At 37.2% G+C, this 18,873-nt stretch overlaps 3 protein-coding genes across 3 annotated transcripts; 1 reads left to right on the top strand and 2 right to left on the bottom strand.

Moving 5' to 3' along the window:
• Nucleotides 1-2,038: 2,038 nt before the first annotated feature.
• Nucleotides 2,039-7,093, top strand: LOC111793194 (tubulin--tyrosine ligase-like protein 12). The gene is made up of 15 exons (XM_023674970.1): nt 2,039-2,388; nt 2,480-2,722; nt 3,061-3,185; nt 3,282-3,498; nt 3,743-3,868; nt 3,968-4,224; nt 4,314-4,421; nt 4,519-4,660; nt 4,756-4,924; nt 5,323-5,480; nt 5,627-5,950; nt 6,054-6,128; nt 6,275-6,344; nt 6,453-6,610; nt 6,762-7,093. The coding sequence occupies exons 1-15, from the start codon at nt 2,113-2,115 to the stop codon at nt 6,906-6,908; spliced, it is 2,595 nt and encodes an 864-aa protein (XP_023530738.1). The 5' UTR covers nt 2,039-2,112; the 3' UTR covers nt 6,909-7,093.
• A 51-nt stretch (nt 7,094-7,144) lies between these two features.
• On the bottom strand, nt 7,145-12,769 carry LOC111793195. Its single transcript, XM_023674972.1, has 14 exons — nt 12,518-12,769; nt 11,937-12,024; nt 11,688-11,796; nt 11,344-11,393; nt 10,948-11,014; nt 10,726-10,798; nt 10,299-10,354; nt 9,611-9,707; nt 9,294-9,378; nt 9,075-9,137; nt 8,556-8,615; nt 7,803-7,895; nt 7,641-7,703; nt 7,145-7,548 (listed from the first exon to the last, which is right to left on the bottom strand). The coding sequence occupies exons 1-14, from the start codon at nt 12,571-12,573 to the stop codon at nt 7,447-7,449; spliced, it is 1,062 nt and encodes a 353-aa protein (XP_023530740.1). The 5' UTR covers nt 12,574-12,769; the 3' UTR covers nt 7,145-7,446.
• A 966-nt stretch (nt 12,770-13,735) lies between these two features.
• LOC111793834 (thiol protease aleurain-like) lies at nt 13,736-17,242 on the bottom strand. The gene is made up of 8 exons (XM_023675892.1): nt 16,939-17,242; nt 16,732-16,853; nt 16,384-16,499; nt 15,752-15,825; nt 15,382-15,646; nt 14,654-14,785; nt 14,392-14,527; nt 13,736-14,069 (listed from the first exon to the last, which is right to left on the bottom strand). Exons 1-8 carry the CDS (start codon nt 17,130-17,132, stop codon nt 14,032-14,034), a joined length of 1,077 nt encoding a protein of 358 aa, XP_023531660.1. The 5' UTR covers nt 17,133-17,242; the 3' UTR covers nt 13,736-14,031.
• Between the last annotated feature and the right edge of the window lie 1,631 nt (nt 17,243-18,873).

Genomic DNA, 18,873 nt, shown 5'->3' with positions numbered 1-18,873 from the left:
ATATGAAAAGAAGGCGGCTGAGACGGTAACGGGGTACCGGCGGTGGCGGCGGCGGCCGCCACCGCCNGATCATAATATCTGTCATAGCTCTAAAACAGACCTCGTTCTGAATTCTAGCCACCCCTTCAACGGCCGCCGTCCGGTTGGCATAGAGAATCCGAAGAGAAATTTCCTTGGTCATGAAAATTTGTGTGAGAGGAATATTATTGCTGCGGTCATCGGAGGACGGCGGTGTGTGGTCGGAGGCAATGCAGGCGAGAGCGGTGACGGCTTCATTGGCGAGGTCGTTGATAAAATTGAGTGGCAATTGGAGCATTCGGTAAACGGTGTTGCGAAAACCGGCTCGTTCGAGCCATAGCCAAAACGCCATTATTTGCAGAGCTTCAATGGGGTCTCTGCCAATGTTGATGGTGAGTATGGCGTAGAGTTGTCTGTCGATTTTGTGGAATAAATTGAATTCCTCTTGAGAGATGAACGTGGAAGAAGAAGGTGAAAAAATTGGAGTTGAGGGTAAAGGATAAGCCATTTATTTCTATTCCAATTTCAACTTCACGTTTAAATTTATAGAAACATAAACAAATAAAATTCAAATTCAAATTTAAATATCGAAGATTACATTTATGTTATCTAAATCTGGGCGTCATGAATTCATTGAAAATAACGAGCACGAATCTAAAAGATGACCCAATAAACTGCACGACACGAGTAGGAATCGAATCGAGCATGCCCTTTTAGAACTTAAAGGATGACCCAAGAAATTTCCCTTATACATATCGGGACTTTTGGTAACCCAGTTCTTTTTAAGGAGTACGTCTCGAGATAGAGGGTCAGTCGTCAAGGCAACTTGTAGTTGTTGCAAGCTGGAATTACTATAGCTTATGGCTAGAGTCAAGAATACGACCTGTAACACGAAAACTAATTTCGAACCAGCCTTTTGTTCCTTCTTGAAAGTCAAGAATACTAACCCGTAACACGAGTAATGAAAACCCTATTTCAGTGTAACTTTTTCTCGTATATTTTGAAAGTACAACGATATGGAATTAGAGTATAATCGAAGGGTTTTTGGGTTTCTCAAAGTTACCCAAATAAAATATAAACATTACTATAAAATGTCATAATAAGTTGAAGGCTATACTAAGAGAGCTAACCCGTTTTTAAAATGATTATGCTAGAAAGGTTTTAAAAATGGTTATCTCCCAATAAGAGGTCTGTTTGGGCTTCCTTGAGGTTTCAGGAACGGTTATTTCACAATCTGGGTGTTGTCTATGACAAGCCAAATCCTTTATGTCTTTCCATGTTATCGTGTTTTAGTTTTGTATTTTTAGGAAATACTATTTTCGGAAAAATCATGTCTAGCCGTGCCAAATATAAATGGGTTAGAATGGATAGGGGATATGACTAATTGTCAAACTTCTCCCTACCCAAGGTTATATAATGTGAGCCGTTGTTGTTACTCTCTTGCTTGCTTATATAATGTATCTTTCAAAATCTCTCTCTTCCCTCGTTTTCTAAAATCTTCTTCTTTAACCGAGCTTAGAGGCTCGAGCATACGTCACTTGGCCGTAGGCGCGTAAGAACGAATTTGTTTAGCTCACTTGTCGTTGAAAAGTGAGTGCCGCACAATCACAAGTCCGCTGTCATCAAGAGTGCGATTGTGATAACTGACACACCCCTCGGTATAAAGCTCTAATACCATTTGTATCAGTCAAAGTCAACATTAAAATCTAAATTTTAATTGGTTAAATAAAACTCTCAATTTAATTTAATTAATTTTTTTTTGGAAGGTTTAATAATTAAATTTATAATTTTAAAAATGGAGAGATATTAGGGGAGGAAGTGTTTTTTAACCGCGGTAAATTACATTTTACAGCAGTTCGGGTATGGCTAGGATATAATGGGCCGTAAAAGCCGAAAACTATGGGCTTGGGCTCTATATAATGGGCCGTAAAGGCCGAAAACTATGGGCTTGGGCTCACATCATACTACTGGATTCTTAAAGCCCACAGCGATTGACTGTCTTCCTCGGGTGTGTTGCCCGAGCTCAGTTCTGCGCTTTTGAGTTGCACGAAGCCGCCACTGAACGGCGAAGGACAGCGAATATCACGTCCAGAAATGGCCGCCGGAAATAGAATCGAAGCTTATGAGGATTTCGTTGAAGTCCATGGTTTGCTCCTCGCCGCCTCCGGACTTCCTAAATCTTTACACCGTCAACTGTTTCAGAAACTGACTTTGGAGACCTTTGACGGTGGCGCTCATTTTCAAGTCGAACCGTTCGAGGATGGACGCTGTAGACGGCTCGTCCTCTCCTCGGACTTCATGGCCAAGGAATCGCACTTGTTCCTCGTCGACCATGCCTGGACTTTCCGTCTCTCCGACGCTTACAATCAGGTTATATTCTTATACTGAATTTGTTACTTCATTTCTAAGGTTACTGAAGTGAGTTACTCTTGTTAACTTGGGAATGGTTGCGTGCGGACAGTTGCTGGAAGTGCCGGGATTGGCCGAGAGAATGGCGTCCTTGATGTGTGTAGATGTTGATATGAATTTGGATGAGGACGCGAAAGAGGAAGAAGTAGATCAACAGAGTGTTTGGGAACTATTGGAGAGTGAAATACATGGCGCGAAAGAAAAAGGAAATGACTCCGTGAGATGGTTGGAGCTTGAGGATCTTCAAATTGATGATGATACACTCTTGTCCCTCGATTTGCCAACTAAGCTTCCGGTATTTCTGTCAGTTGAAAAAAAATTTGACGTAAAATGTTACAATCGAAAACTGATATAAACTCAATGTTGAACTGGTTGCATTGCGATGATTATAATTACAATGCTTATAGTTTTCCTGTGAATATTATAGAAAAAGTAGAATTTGTAATCAAAATTTTGATGATATCACTTTTCAGGAGAATGTATTTTGATATAGCATACTGAATATTTCAACAAATTTTCAGTAATATTGGAAATAGAAATCTCTCTTAATATAACTTTCTACTTTCTGATTTCGTAGCTATGGATATTTTCATATACTAGTCTTAAAAGTGCATTTTGTTTCTTCTGATTTAGGATTTACTGGCACTTAGCTTGACTGGAAACAAGCTTAGTAATGTAGATGTGGTCGCTCAGGAAGTTGCTAAATTTAAACATCTTAGAGCACTTTGGTTGAACAATAATCCTGCTGTAGAAAACTGGTATGTATGATAGTCCAGTGGTGCAAAATATTCTTGTGTCTTCATGCTTAAATTAATGCGTGCATTTCAAAAGTGTTCTGAAAGCTTCCTTTACAGTGATGAGAACCTGCAGCAGAATGTTCTTGATGGATCTCCAAATTTGGAAATCTACAACTCACGATTTACTCATAACTTTTCTGAGTGGGCATTGGGCTTTTGTGGAGATATATATGAAAAGGATAATCCTGGAAGCATCTACCCAGCTGATCACTCATTGCAGGACGTTACTAGTCTAGACCTTTCACATAGATGTATTCACAATTTAAACAACAAGGTGAGAATTCTGCAGCTACATTGGTTAGTGTGTTATTATCTCGAAGGAAATGTAAACTCTTAAGCACTGGTTTGGCATTTGAATGTGTGCTATTTATCTTGAAAGTTGGACTGATGGTTATGGCATTTGAATGTGTGCTATTTATCTTGAAAGTTGGACTGATGGTTATGGCATTTGAATGTACCAGTTATGACTACTAGTTAGTTTCACATGGTTTGATGATCCTCTTAGTTATCCTTCTCAGGCCTTTTCTCCTGTTGAGTTGCCATCTCTCACGTACTTGAATCTTCGGGGAAATCCCTTGGAACAGAATTCAGTTGGTGACTTGTTGGAAATCCTGAAGGGATTTCCTTGCTTAAGTTCTCTGGAGGTATTTTTCAAAATTAGTCTATCTTCTATGGTATCCTGCTCTAAGAGTTTGTTTGTAAATAGCTGTTAGTATCTGTACCGTTCATATTTGGTTCTGCAGGTGGATATTCCTGGTCCTCTTGGAGAGAAGGCTGTAGACATTATTGAATCTCTCCCTAACCTGCATACTCTGAATAGCATTGACGTAAAAAAAATATTGAATTCTGGAAAGCATGTCATTGATTCAATGCTTCTGCCGCGCCTCCCTGAGTGGACTCCTGAAGAGCCTCTCCCTGATCGAGTTATAAATGCAATGTGGCAATATTTGATGACATACAGACTAGCAGATGAGGAAAAGATTGATGAAACCTCTGTTTGGTATGTTGTTTATCAACTGAATTCAAGTTACTTTTCCACCTTTTCCAGCAAGTGCACATTTTAATCTTTTTATCTGGAGCTCTTTGCAGGTACGTGATGGATGAGCTAGGTTCAGCTTTGCGGCATAGTGATGAGCCAAATTTCAGAGTGGCTCCTTTCCTCTTCATGCCAGATGGAAAGCTAGCGTCAGCCATAAGGTTACTTTACACCCTATTCTTTCCCTTCACTTTCTAAGCATGCTCTATGTATTATTGCGCCTTTATGAAAAAATGATCATTTAATTTTTGTTTCCAGCTTCACCATATTATGGCCTATCCTCGATGTTCAGAAAGGTGACGAATGCACTCGTGATTATCTCTTTGGCATTGGGGAGGACAAACAACGGTCTGCTAGACTTACAGCTTGGTTTCATACTCCACAAAACTATTTTGTTCATGTACTTCCCTACTGATAAATCCCTTATCTTATTCATTTCCATAGCTGCGAGGGGACATTGCTAAGTTCGAATCTAATGTAGAGAAATTATTTCAGGAGTATGAGAAATACATCAGGAATCTGCGGTCAAAAGCGTTGGCTTCGCCCATACCTCAAACCACATCAAACACTGAAGGACGACATCAGATCAAAGGAGGCACTTTACGTGTTTACACTGACAATCCTCAAGTTGAAGAATATTTAAACCGCCCTGAATTTATAATTAGTACGTACTAGAACTATTTTTATTATGTCAGAATACATTAGTTGTTACAACTCAAGTCCACTGTTAGTAGATATTGTCCTCTTTGGGCTTTAGACTTTTCCTCAAGGTTTTTAAAACACGTTTGCTAGGGGGAGGTTTCTACACTCTCGTTCTCCTCCCCAACTGACGTGGGATACTCACGTTAGTATTTTGCTCTAATGTAGATTGAGCCAAAGTACTTCCAAAAAAATCAATCACATCAGGCATATGTTGTTATCTTGATTTTTTTTCCCCTTTACTAGGTCAGAAATTAAATTCAGTTTTGTTCCAAGAATTGTACTTCATTTAATACTTTGATCTTATGTTGATCTTTCTCTTAGATAGTTTTAAAAAAATTTGTGCAATTTATTTCATTCCAGCTAGCGATCCGAAAGAGGCAGATATTATATGGACAAGTATGCAGATTGATGAGGAAACGAAGAAGGCTACTGGGATAACAGATCAGCAATATGTAAACCAATTTCCCTTTGAAGCTTGTCTTGTCATGAAACATCATTTGGCAGAGACTGTGGAGAAGGTAAACTATGGAAACTAACACACATATATATATATATATATACTTGGTTTTAAAAGGTCACTTATTTCTTCTCTAGTGTGGGCAATAATTCTTATTTCTTTCGGCCCAAATGATGCTAAATCAAAGAAATCTCACTTTTCTTACAGGCACATGGATGTCCCGAGTGGTTGCAGCCTACATACAATCTCGAGACACATTTATCCCAACTTATTGGTGATTATCTTGTGCGTAAAAGAGATGGTTTAAATAATTTATGGATACTGAAACCTTGGAATATGGCACGGACGATAGATACTACAGTCACCGACAACCTATCCGCTATTATCCGTCTCATGGAAACTGGTCCTAAGATATGTCAAAAGTATATTGAGCATCCTGCTCTGTTTAATGGGAAGAAGTTTGATCTGCGTTATATTGTACTTGTACGCAGTATGAAGCCTTTGGAAATCTTCCTCGCAGATTCTTTTTGGGTAATGTGAATTCTTGTGGTTGTAAATTTCTTGAATAATGCCTCTGTTCATCTTTCTTGCATAACCATGTTGAAATCCTTGCTCAATTCCTTCCTTTTTCCAGGTTCGTTTGGCAAATAATCCATATTCTTTAGAGAAGCAGAGTCTTTTCGAGTACGAGACTCACTTTACGGTTATGGTATGTTCTAATCTCCATCAGTTGTGATTAAAATGTAGCTTTATCGAGCAGTCGGTCTAGCTTACTATAGTTTTGGGTGCCCCAGAGAAATCAATTATGCTATTTTATTTTTAGATCATTTTTATAGACAAATGCTTTACTTGCAGAACTACCGTGGAAAATTAAATCATAAAAATATAGCAGACTTTGTCAAGGAATTTGAGCAAGAGCACAATGGTAAGCAAGCTTTGAATTTATCGACATTGACATTCTATCCTTCGACGTTCTATTAATTGTTCTCTTTCAACTAAGCTAAAGCTTTTTGTCCTGATGGGAATATTACAGTCAAGTGGTTGGATATCCATTCAAGAGTGAGAAGCATGATCCGGTCGGTTTTCGAGTCAGCTGCAGTGGTTCACCCTGAGATGCATAGTCCATTCTCTAGAGCCATGTATGGTCTGGATGTGATGCTTGATTCCTCTTTTCAACCAAAGCTATTGGAGGTTTGAACTAACACCATCTGCTTTCTGCTTTCATTATTTGAGATGCTTCTCATCATCTTTCAAATGACCATTTATGGCTTTTCGTGCTTTCGAGTCAAATGTCTATGCTGTTTTTACCAATCGTGCAATGTTCATCACCCCATTTGTTTAGGTGACTTACTGCCCTGATTGCACCAGAGCTTGCAAGTACGACGTCGAAAATGTTTTTGGAGATGGAATTATAAAAGGTCGAGAATTTTACAATGACGTATTTGGTTGCCTCTTCTTAAACGAAACTACGCATGCCACTCCATTGTAACTGAACCACAGCTCAATTTTGTAAACAGTAAATACCGGAGGATTTTCTCCTTTTCCTTTTTTTTTGTTGAGGTTTGTATTATTAATTTGATGTCATGTTTTGTGTTGAAATTGGTATTCCAGATAGCTTCCATCGTGTTTCAAAATGAGTGTTTTCTTATATCATATAATGCCCCAATTGATTGATTGCTTGTATGACTATAGAATCAGGACGCAAATATTACATCACCTCACTTGTAAAATCAGCACATATTCTATTTCATCACCTCACTTATGAAAAGGCAACACGATTATCCAATAACATTGTAATAGTTCATTCCTGATTTATCTAGTTTTACAATAAATTTTAAGATAAAATAAAATAAATCTAGAGGATCTTGAAAGATTGAAAGAAAGAAAAAACGAACCTTCGTTCCTTTACAGCTGCTTCCTGCATTTGGTCAAATGTTGGAGACCATAATGCAGGAGAAAACTCGGTCTAATCTGTCTGCTGCTCAATCAATATTCAATGGAGAATAAATTTACCCTATGGAAGGCGGTTAGGCATCAACTCCCCTGCTGCTCTGATGCTTTTTTAGTGTTGAAATCCTCCTTTGCAATTCATTATTTGATAAACGCTCGCCTTCAAGCGCTCTCTCGAGCTTTGGCGCAACGATAAAAGGTCATTGCTTTAGCGAATTGAAGATGTTATTTGTTCCATCAAATGAAGGTAGTAGAATAAGCAGTGATGTACCTTAGCAGCTCGTGTACTCCATTCTCCTAGAATAGCTCTCAGTCTTTCATTTTCTTCTACATACTATTCATGGATAGCAAGATGTTAAATTCACAGATAGAAGGTTTTGCCCATATGCAATGTGTGAGAGGACGTCGGGTTGGATGATGTTCAAATTAGTACCTGCTTGTTGGTGATGAGTAATTTCTGAATCTCGGTATCCCTCTCAGCTATCACAGATCGAGCAAGCCTAAGTTCTGATGTTACCTGATTCATCTGCAACATATAATTCATATTGTTACGGAAAATTATGTTTGCTCGTGTGGTCAAAGTAATTTCTATGAGATCCCACATCAGTTGGAGAGCGGAACGAAGCATTCTTTACAAGGATGTAGAGGCAAAGAGGACAATATCTACTAGTGGTAGGCTTGAGCCGTTACAAATGGTATTAGAGCCAGACACTAGGCCATGAGTCAGCAAGGACGTTGAGTCCCAAAGGGGGGTGGATACCAGGCGACGTGTCAGCGAGGATATTGGATCTCGAAGGGGGTAGATTGTGAGATCCCACATCGATTGGAGAGGGAAACGAAACACATTCTTTATAAGGGTGTAGAAACCTCTTCCTAGTAGACGTATTTTAAAAACCTTGAAGGGAAGCTCGAAAGGAAAAGCCTAAAAAGGACAATATCTGCTCGTGGTGAATTTGAGTTGTTAAACAACCATTTAAGCTGACAATATACTTCAAGGTCATGGAAGCACACTCACAGCAAACCAGCATAAGTTGGCCGAGTGATAAAAAACAGGACAGCAAAACCGAATATCTTTAAATAATACAAGTAGGATCTGACATCCCAAGAAATTAGTTGAATGCACATAAGTTGGATGTTATTAAAAATGAAATAAAAGCATAACCATAGTACTGTATGCAAGGCATACCTCAGCTGAAAGTGTCCTCAATTCCTGGTCACGAGCAGCTAGCATATGGGCAAGGTCAACCTGAAAAAGGAGCCACCGGTAACTACAGCCATTTTCATTCATATTACATTCCTTCACATATTCCTTCATCCTTGACTATCATGTGAGAAAATTTTCATTTTCATATACTCTAATGAAGTAGATAACAAAACCAGGAGACTTCAAGATCAAACGACAATATTATCTAAAAACACATCCAACAAACACTTCAAGATCAAACGATACTTATGTTGAATTTACTTTCTTTGTATTTATTATGAAATATTAAATATATCAATATATGCTAAAAAGAAACATTTCTCCAACATGTTTGTGTCCTACTTCATTTAAGAAATTGTCGTGTCGTCATGCTTGTGTTTGTGCTTCTTAGGCTCAGACACATGAATGATATCTTACAAACCGGTACAAACTTTAGTTATACAAGTATTATACAGATAAAATCTAAAAAAAAACATCAAATATCAGATTAACAATGATCACCTGAGGGGTGCTTCCATCGCTAGACCGTTCATATTTACTTAAGCACTCTTGCAACCGAAGAATCTGAGAGGTTCAGGAACAAAGGTTACAGGCTACACATCTAATGGGTACTAAATATCTACTTTACCAATTGAATGAGCTCCTTCCAATAGGAACAGGGAGAAGCGGCTGTGTGCCAAACCATCTTGAGGTAAGTATGTGTATAAGGTTACTATATACCTCCTCATTTAGAAAATGAAGGTTCTCTCGCTGATATTGCAACAGAGCCATTTGCTGATCAGAAAGTCGTCCGACATCATGATACCTGTTCCACCAAAGAATTCTTAATCTTTATTCATGTGAAGAACACAACGAGTCATCTGAAGTTACCACTATTTTCATAGGAGAAAAATGTAACTTCCCAAAAAACTCATAATCAATTAGAATCAAAGAAGTATAGCGAAAATGTATTTGAACAATTATTTTCTAAGACACAGTGACTACCTAGACTCTAATACAGACTAAAGAGCAGCGTATTGTGATCAGTTTAATATAACCTTAGATCTTCCAAAGAAGTTGATTGCTGAAGTGGGGAATACAATGACTTCAAAACATCAGGCTGAGAATTTAATGAATTGTACTTTTGTACATAACCTGCATTAATCACATTAAACAAAAAGATGAATATGTCCAACGAAATATAATTTAAAGGCTGGCAATATCTGATTCAGAAATGCTTTAAGAATCAGCTATGTTTCAAACATAAACGTGGCAAAGTCGGATAAAGTAAGGATAAAAAATTCCTTTAAGAGTTGACTAGAAGAGCCATCAAATTCTTTGGGAAATCAACCTAAAAAGTTACTGATAACTATATTTTACTAAACAACATACTGAATGAGTGATTTTCTCTAAACTAATTTATAGCCAGCATTGCCAAACACTAAAAACAATTGAAATTTCCTCATAATCACTATTGAGGCATGCAAAATCATCCCAAACACAACCACATTCTACTGGAAGAACCTTGGAAGCAAAACACTACCGCACACTGTGCAGCCATCTATGCCTCCATTTGGAATTGATTTTGCAGGCCTCAAAAGGTCTTTAAAGTGATTATGAGGAGAACTTTAACTATTTTCAGTGTTTGGAAAATGGACTATTGACCAATCAATTCCAGTCAATAAACGAAAACACTATTGGTACCAATCAACTCCTGAAGAGATCCCATGAATACATAAAACTTACTGATATATATAATCATAAACGATCCAGCACATACTGCTTCAATTAACATAATCATCCTGCAGATATAAAAGGGGCATCCACCACAACATTTTGTCAGTAGTGTACAGCTAGCTAAAGATGGGGACATGGATATGTAAACTAAGGAGTAAGCTTTGAAAGGAGAAGCTTCTAATGATACGATCAATAAGCAACAAAATGACAAAAAATGGAAAATTAAGGTAGGACATTTGCAATTACAGTCAGAATATGATAATAATGGAACATCCATGGTTGTAATAAAATATAAATAGAACATCTTTGGGTGATCAGATATACATGGTCTTAATAAAAGATATCGCCATGGGAAGGTGAAGATGAAGGGAATGAAAGTAAATAACAGTTAACTGGAAAAACTACTAGACAACATTCACATGTATAACCTCACTACCTCAGAATTAGGGGAATCGAAAGTGCACTGATTTGAGGTTCCCATACGATGACGAGTAAAAGGGCAGCAGTTCCTGATATTGAACAATTATTTAAAATCGGGATCCACCATCGTCGAAAAATGTAAAACAGGTAAAAACGCTTCATTGCCATGTGGCATTTAGCAACACCACAAAAATGTGAAGATTTTTAAAGACCGAGTCAGCACAGCTATCTAACATACCATATGCAGTAACTGCGAAAGGTAGACGAACAATATGCTTTAACTTCTGGCTAAAGCTATAATAACCCTGCAAATGAGAAAGAAAAAAAAAATCCATTCAAATGCATTGTAAACCACAGAACATGAAATGAAACACCAGATTGACCAAAAGACAGGCTTCCTTCAAGAAAACATATTGCAACAGAGATAACTAATCTAGAAGATCGCGAACGTTCAACCAACAGAAACCGAAGTCATCACTAAGGAAAACATTTTCTCTTCATCACCAATATCAATCAATAGTACTTTTAGTTCATATCGCAACTTCAATCTTTAAAACCTTCACCCTCTTCAAATTTGCAAAGGAAAGAGGAAGCAAAAAAGAAAAAAAAATGCTTCATTGATAAATGTAAGTACCTGCAAACGAATTTTATGAACTTGGTATACTAGATACTGCTGAAAGATACCTGAAATAGTAAACCGCGGTTTAATTTCTAGACAAGTATAAAGTTTCATAACCATATCTCTTTAGTTGAATTATTGAGCAAAACAAAAAAAATTATATGTCAAGATGTTGTGTTAAAATGGTCGAGTTCAACAGCTCGAATTCCTAAGAATGAACTAAATAGAAACTTTTAGCCTTGCAATGACGAAAAGTAAACTGGCTACATAAATAACAGAAAATAAAATTGTCACTTCGTCAGAAAATAGTTAGTTTTAGTTTATCTGAGTAAGTATAGCTCTGGACTTTATTAGAACACCTGTGAGCATCAACAGAACAACATCACAACTGCAGAGCAACGGTTCAACCAAGTGCTTTATAGGATGAAAAATCCATGGTGCTCCAATAGCCAAAGCAGCATAGCCAACCTAAATCGGGGAGAAACGCAATCATTTCAGCCTTTTCAAACAAAGTAATACAGTATGCCAGCCAATTCAAGAACTATCGAACTTTTCCTAACTAGAATTACAAATGGATTTTGGTTCATTTAGATGGAGATTATACTTGCCAAAACAAGACAATAAATTATGCTCCCAATTGTTCTTGCAGGCTTCCGATGACCAAATAACGGGGCCTCATGCAGTATATCAAGAAACCTGTACCAGTCCAATGAAGGAACTATCAATACCGAAGGAAGATAGACAGTAAAAAAACATTCAGGCGAGTCGATTCAACATTCGACAGTCGGATTCGTACTGAAATCACGAAGAATACTACAGAGTGTTAGACGAACACGACTCTCCACAATGGTATGATATTGTCCACTTTAAGCATAAGCTCTCGTGGCTTTCCTTTGGGCTTCCCCAAAAGGCCTCATTCCAATGGAGATAGTATTCCTTGATTATAAACCTATGATCATTCCCTAAATTAGCCGATGTGTGACTTTCATCATCCAAAAACATTCAGAGAAGTCGATTCAACATCCGACAGTCGGATTCGTACTGAAATCACGAAGAATACTACAGAGGAATAACTAAAATTGAAATTTCCAAAAACATAGAAATAGCGGAGTCTGAATTCAAACAATAGGACGCTTGAAATAAACAGAATAAATGCAATCAAACGCTTGAAATTTATGGAAAATTTTACATCGCGTTGTCTTGAGATGATGTTGCGCGCGAAGAGGCGTGCCTCTCCGCTGCCATGTTTGGAATGTAGATGCTTAAACGGAGATGGAAGAAGAATTGGACACGGAATTGCGCAGTGGAAGCTGTTCGTTACCGCCAATTTTGCTTCTCCGATTTCGATGATCGGTGATTTTTCCAGAGAGAGAGAGAGAGACTGATTCTTCTGCAACAAATTTCAGCATAGGTATCTTTTGGTCGTAACGGAATGAGTACGAGATGACTGACGAGTTAATATTCTTACCGCCAACTCACGGGTTGAAATGTCAAGATCACTTAATATTCTTCACAACATTATTAATAAATTTTAAATCAAAATTACTTACCTTCTAAAAGCATTTATCCTCAATCTCAAATATATTTGTTGAACTATTTTTTTTTTTTAATTTTATAATTAATATTTGTGTTCATAAAAGTTTTTTTTTTTTTTTTTTTTTTTTTTTTTTTTNTTTTACAAAATATATTCTAACGAAGAACGAATTCAGAAAAGATTTTCAACCATCTGACATGGGATGTATTGGGATCTAAAAATATTTTATGATGAACCTAAAAAAACCTTCTTTGAATTTGCCAAAAAATTTTGGAATTCATTTATTTCTCTCGGGTTTTCATGTAACCGAATTGTATGGTTCGGGAATATGGGTATCTGATCCTTATGGATTAACTGGAAGGGTACAAGCTGTATATCCTGCGTGGGGTGTCGAAGGGTTTCATCCTTTTGTTCCGGACGGAATAGTCTCTCATCATATTGCAGCAAGTGCATTGGGCATATTAGTGGGTTTATTCCATCTTAGTGTTCGTCTGCACAAAGAATTACGTATGGGAAATATTGAAACCGTCATACAATCAACGTGACACTTTAGTTGCTTAGTGTTTTACTTTCTTCATTTTTTTATATTTATCATTCTTTAAAAATAGTGTCAACCACAAAAATTCGAAATTCGAAATATATAAATAATTGTACGATAGAAGAAAGTGACAACTCTCCAAAGCCAATTAAGGTGACAATTTGAATATCTATATAATACTTATCCATCGTTAATAAATTAATGTTTCTCTCTAAAAATTTTATCATTAGTTCTCTCGGTATAACTTTTATCTAACGCCTTCTAAAATCTCAAATATAATATTCTTTTCATTCCAAATAAACATTAAAACTAAAATTAAATCTAAAAAAAAGGAATTGAAAGAAAATAAGTTTATTTGTAATGAAAGGTTCTGAGTTCTAGACAGTGCCACATAGTACAGAAATTAATACCCTGAAGAGAGCTACCACTGCCAGTACCTTATGAAGACAACAAATCCAAGAACCACTGAATATGCAAATTTACAAGAGCTTCTCAATCTTATAACCAATACATTATAATATAACAGTCTGTATTAAATAATAACTCCATGACTTGGGAACTTCAATTTGCAGACTGATCCGCCATACCCATACCTTAATATCGCGGTATGAAGCTTTGCCGTTCTCGAACTCTAAGCGACAATGGGGTATGAAGCACAAGTTGCAACACCTGAAAAAGCCCAAATATTTTTATCAATACTACAGGAACCCATGAAGAACACTTGACCACTATTTGTTTCGTTTCCTGTTACCATCTCATTGTTACAATAACCAGAAATTATTTAACATAATATTGGTACAATGTGATTGTGTTTAGATAACGAGAAAGATCTATCGCAATGAAGTCGATAAGATTACCGTCATTGAATTAATAGAGATTGTCAAATGTACCTTAAATTTATATTCAATGGTTATTATTTGAGTTTAAATTCAACAGCTATATTAGAGAGCAAATAAGCAGGAAAACAAATTTTGAACTAAAGAAAACTTACCACACATGTTCTTGCCCATCTCCATCTTGAAGTAGCCATTGTCACCCCACTTTGATCCCCATGAGTTCTTTATAAGCCAGTATGGGACACCATCTTCAACCCCATAACCAACTGCTAGCACGGCGTGGTTTACATCCTGCCAGTTGAAACCAGAAACTGTCAGACGTGATCTTATCACGTTACCATGCCACTGCTGGCTGACTGAAGATGATGACATTCATGTCAAACTTTTTACAGAGCGAACAAAATAGTTAATGCTAACCTGAGGAGAACTGCCGCATGAGTTACTGGTGTAAACTCCTTTTGAATATAAGCGAAAGCCTTTCACCACTTGAAATGCTACGCTTACTGGTCGAACAAAAGCAACGGCATGCTTCAATTCATCTTCAGCGCCCTGCATATATAGCCACTAACAATTAGAAAAGATGGTAACACGGTTTTTTTTAATACTTTATTAGAGTGAGAAGTTAACTAAGCTTGTGCCAACCCGTTAACCATTCAAGCCTACTACTAGCAAATTTTGAACTCTTAGATTTTTTCTTAAGGTTTTGAAAACACGTCTGTTAGGGAGAGGTTTACACACCAAATGGTGTTTCGTTCTCCTCCCCAACCGATATGGAATCTCACAATCCACCCCCTATAGGGCTCAGCGTCCTCGCTGGCACTCGTTCCCTTCTCCAATTGATGTGGGACCCCCCAATCTACCGCTTTGGGGTCTAGGGTTCTTGCTGGCACACCGCCTTGTGTCCACCCCTCTTTGGGCACATCGCACTATGTCTAACTCTGATACCATCTATAATAACCCAAGCCTACCGCTAGCAAATATTGTCTTTTTTGGGTTTTCCCTTGACGACCCCTTAAGGTTGTCTGCTAGGGAGAGGTTTCCACACCTTTATAAGGAGTGCTTCATTCTCCTCTCCAACTGAACCAACTAAACCAGTATGAGATCTCCCAAAATGATAAATAATGGAAATTGGTCCTTGCACTTACAAGAGTGATGTTCACAGAATCGACGACTTTGACTCCAACATTCTCAGACATGTATTTGCATTCGCCGTTCTTTGCAGTGTAAGGATATGCTGCTTCAGTGGCAAGGCCACCATTGTACTTGATGTATTCAAAAGCTTGGGAAGGCAGTCCACCATTACAGCCAAAGTTGTTAAAAGCTCCTGCACAGTCCACCAGCTGCTGCTCGGACAGGGAGATTCCCTCTCCATGTGCTTGTCTATAGGCCGCTTCAAGAGCTCCAGTTGTACTGCAACGGCAAAACAAAAGAAATTTTATAAATAAATATTGGGTGGCCCTGAGCACCTTATCCCTATATTTCTATCCTCGACCAAGTGGAAAAGATAGAGCTAACCTGAATGTCCAGCAAGAACCACAGTGGCCCTGATCTTTAACAGGGCTGACAATGCCATCATCTCTCCAATCTTTCTGCATAACGGACGTAGACAGGATGTAAACAATGACTCAGCGTAAAAAAATTGTTTGAATGCGTGTACTTCTAAACTAAGATAGACCCGATTCTCAATATTCGGTTGGTGGCAAACCGTAACTTCCTTAAATGAATATCATAGTTTCATTTGATCACTTGTATGCAGTGAAATTAGAGTGTTCCATAGTAGCTCATGCTTGGACAAAAAGATTGGCTGTTCATCCCAAATTGCCGATAAAATGTGGGATGGAAAGGGGTAGAACATCAAGAAGGAAGTTTGTCTTGGATTCAAAGAGAAATAGATACAAAAAATAACAAATTCAAATTTTGCTTCCATGGCAAAGAATGGGAAAATTGTATGCATAATAAACTGGAACGTAAACTTTTGCAGAAAACATAGGTCAGTTATGACGAGATAAAACAGAACTATAGAAGTCAGTTAGACTAAACCAAAATCATTTGGGTCAGAATTCTTGTAATGTTCACTCTCCAGCTTGTTCAAACAAAATATCAGTAATTCAGGATTCAAGTTGTCGAGAGTGGAGGTAAGGATATACCGATTCAGGAAGAACGACATTAGTCAGTTTGTGGTTGCCTTTCGCGGTAGCAGAGCAGTTTTGAGCAGCTCCTAGCCTGTGTTTCTTGAACTCTTCCCACGTCCAATCCGCAAAGTCTACAGCAATAAAAAATACAAGCACCATCATCGATTCAGCATCATCTTTTTCCTCTTTCTAAACTAATTACATTAAGCGAGATAATTATCAGTAGAATCACTCGAACAGATAGCCATCCGAATCACAAGTCAAAATAATTATCTTATTTCCACAACGAACAAATCAATAAATTCACATAAACCTACATTTCAAGCGAACTATTCAAAATCAGACATCAATCCTACGACTTACGATTGAGACCAAGTTTGTAAGAAAGGCCTTGTCTATTAGTCGATTTGATCAGTTCCAAACTCTCCAAGAAAATTCCGAAACGAAGCTTCAACTCCTCCGCCGTCTCATACCTCTTCCCATACCTGAAACAATCCACAACAATCTCACCTGAGTACAAAAACAAGCCAAACTACAAGGAATGGATCATAGAGACACGATCGAATGAACCTGTGAGCGAATCGAGCGAATCGGAGAGCGTGACGAGTGTGACCAACGACTCGAACGACCTCCGACTCCAACTCCCGGAGACGGTCAGAAACCATTCGAATGGGATTGGAATCATCGAAGACGGATCCGGCAACAGCGCAGGAAAGAACCAGAAGAACAGAGGAGACGAAGAGCAAACGGGGAGCCATTTCCATGGGCAGCTTCTCACTCTCAGTCTTCTTCCCTCCACAGAGTTAGGAAAGAAGACGAAACCCAATGCGCTATTTAGCAGTGGAAAATGGGGAATCTGATGGAAGCAATTTTCAGGCTTTCCTTATTAAAATACCCTTCCATAAATAAATAAACAATTATTTTTCTATTTTTTCGACATAAATTAAATCCGGAGAAATTAAGAAAATAAGCATAATTTTTCATTATACTTTAAATATTTAAACTTTTTTTTTTTAAATCTAAAAATATATTCTCATTATTATGTGTATTTTTAAATAAAATTATTATTACTATTTTTTTAAATTAGATGAAAAAAAATCTTAATTACTATTCTTAAAATTAAATAATACTAATAAAAGACATGCGTATTTTAGCGAATAATAAATTAAAAAACACCAATAATTAAGAATGGACAAATAATCAAATTGGTAAATAAGGCCCAATGATATCCAGCCACGTGTTGGAACGTTGGTTGCGTGGCAGCGGTCTTTTTCAAGCTGGCGTACATGATGACGTGGACGAATTATCTTTAAGTTTACTACGAAGATATTTTAAAGATATTCGTGTATTCTTCTCTAGATTTTTTTTTTTTTTTTTTTTTAAANATTGCATGTGGGGAATGAGATAAAAAATAAATTAGATCAATTATTAAATCTTTATAATAATTCAGATTTGGAACGCAACCAATTAAAATTTGGGTCGTCATTGATACAAACTACCTATACGTAACGATTTGTATTCGAGCCTTCAACCCCACTAATGTCAACACAAAAAACCGCTTAATATAGCCTTCGATCTTATTAAATTGTATTGGTGTTTGGTTCTCTACCAGTTAAATCTGTCACTTTGGTCTTACTACATCTTTAGACGAGTTTGAAACCATATGAGTTATCACTTTTTGGGAATTTTCAAAACGTTCGACGCACTCCTCCATCTCGTCATCTTGGTTCTCAGCCGACTGGCACACTTCTATGTCGATTTTGAAACTTCACTTGATCGTGTTTGGATCATTCGTTGGCCCAAAACCGCCTTAACGCTTACCAATAACTATGATGCAAATTAAAGCTTATCGAGGAATTTTTTCGGACAAATACAATGATAATCAATAACTATTGAGTCCAACCAATGCTTCATGATGTCATTTCAAGTCTCGAGATTTTATTAGCTTTCACTATCCGTACAAACATACTTATCGAGAGCTAACCCATGAGTCGTATTATAAATTCATCAATCCATCCATCCAAGTACTATGAAGGCATGAACCATCCTATGTTCGTGCCGACTCATTTCTACTTATTATGCTGGATAACGTTATGATATATTAACCTTAAATTCAAGAGACAAGGTGCAATATTGTCACATCTATAATACTCGAAAAAAGAAACAAATGGATCAAATAATAGATCAAAATATTTATTAAATAATTTTTGAAAATTTTAAAGTTTAAAGAATAAATAAATTGAAAAAAGTTTTTAACTCCCCGAAAAAAAACAAATGTACAGTTGGCGCGACAGAACAGGGGACATGGGAACAATGGGGCCCACGTAAAAAAAATCATGGACTACATTAATTCAAAAGTGCGGTGTGGGCTGTGGTGACATGGCCATGACGTGTAGCTATATAATTGGGTTCTCCTTATTTAATTCAAACAAATCTCCCAATAATTATTTTTAAAATAAATAATATTTCAAAATAAAATTGTAGGTAGGTCAAAAGGGTTAAAAA

Source organism: Cucurbita pepo, chromosome LG04 (assembly GCF_002806865.2).
Source record: "Cucurbita pepo subsp. pepo cultivar mu-cu-16 chromosome LG04, ASM280686v2, whole genome shotgun sequence".
Classification (NCBI taxonomy): domain Eukaryota; kingdom Viridiplantae; phylum Streptophyta; class Magnoliopsida; order Cucurbitales; family Cucurbitaceae; genus Cucurbita; species Cucurbita pepo.
Note: the sequence above shows the minus strand (reverse complement) of the source record. Positions and strands in the feature narration are given on the sequence as shown.

Bases quoted from the DNA above. Each gene is read 5' to 3' on its own strand.
- LOC111793194 (XM_023674970.1), top strand. From the start codon at position 2,113: ATGGCCGCCGGAAATAGAATCGAAGCTTATGAGGATTTCGTTGAAGTC. The intron at 2,723-3,060 runs GTATTTCTGTCA...CTTCTGATTTAG, and splicing joins ATTTGCCAACTAAGCTTCCG to GATTTACTGGCACTTAGCTT. The intron at 6,129-6,274 runs GTATGTTCTAAT...CTTTACTTGCAG, and splicing joins AGACTCACTTTACGGTTATG to AACTACCGTGGAAAATTAAA.
- LOC111793195 (XM_023674972.1), bottom strand. From the start codon at position 12,573: ATGGCAGCGGAGAGGCACGCCTCTTCGCGCGCAACATCATCTCAAGAC. The intron at 9,708-10,298 runs GTAAGTTTTATG...TGATTAATGCAG, and splicing joins GTTTATGATTATATATATCA to GTTATGTACAAAAGTACAAT. The intron at 7,549-7,640 runs GTACATCACTGC...GTTGCGCCAAAG, and splicing joins GGAGTACACGAGCTGCTAAG to CTCGAGAGAGCGCTTGAAGG.
- LOC111793834 (XM_023675892.1), bottom strand. From the start codon at position 17,132: ATGGAAATGGCTCCCCGTTTGCTCTTCGTCTCCTCTGTTCTTCTGGTT. The intron at 14,786-15,381 runs GTAAGTGCAAGG...CTATATATGCAG, and splicing joins ATTCTGTGAACATCACTCTT to GGCGCTGAAGATGAATTGAA. The intron at 14,528-14,653 runs GTTAGCATTAAC...TTCAACTGGCAG, and splicing joins CATGCGGCAGTTCTCCTCAG to GATGTAAACCACGCCGTGCT.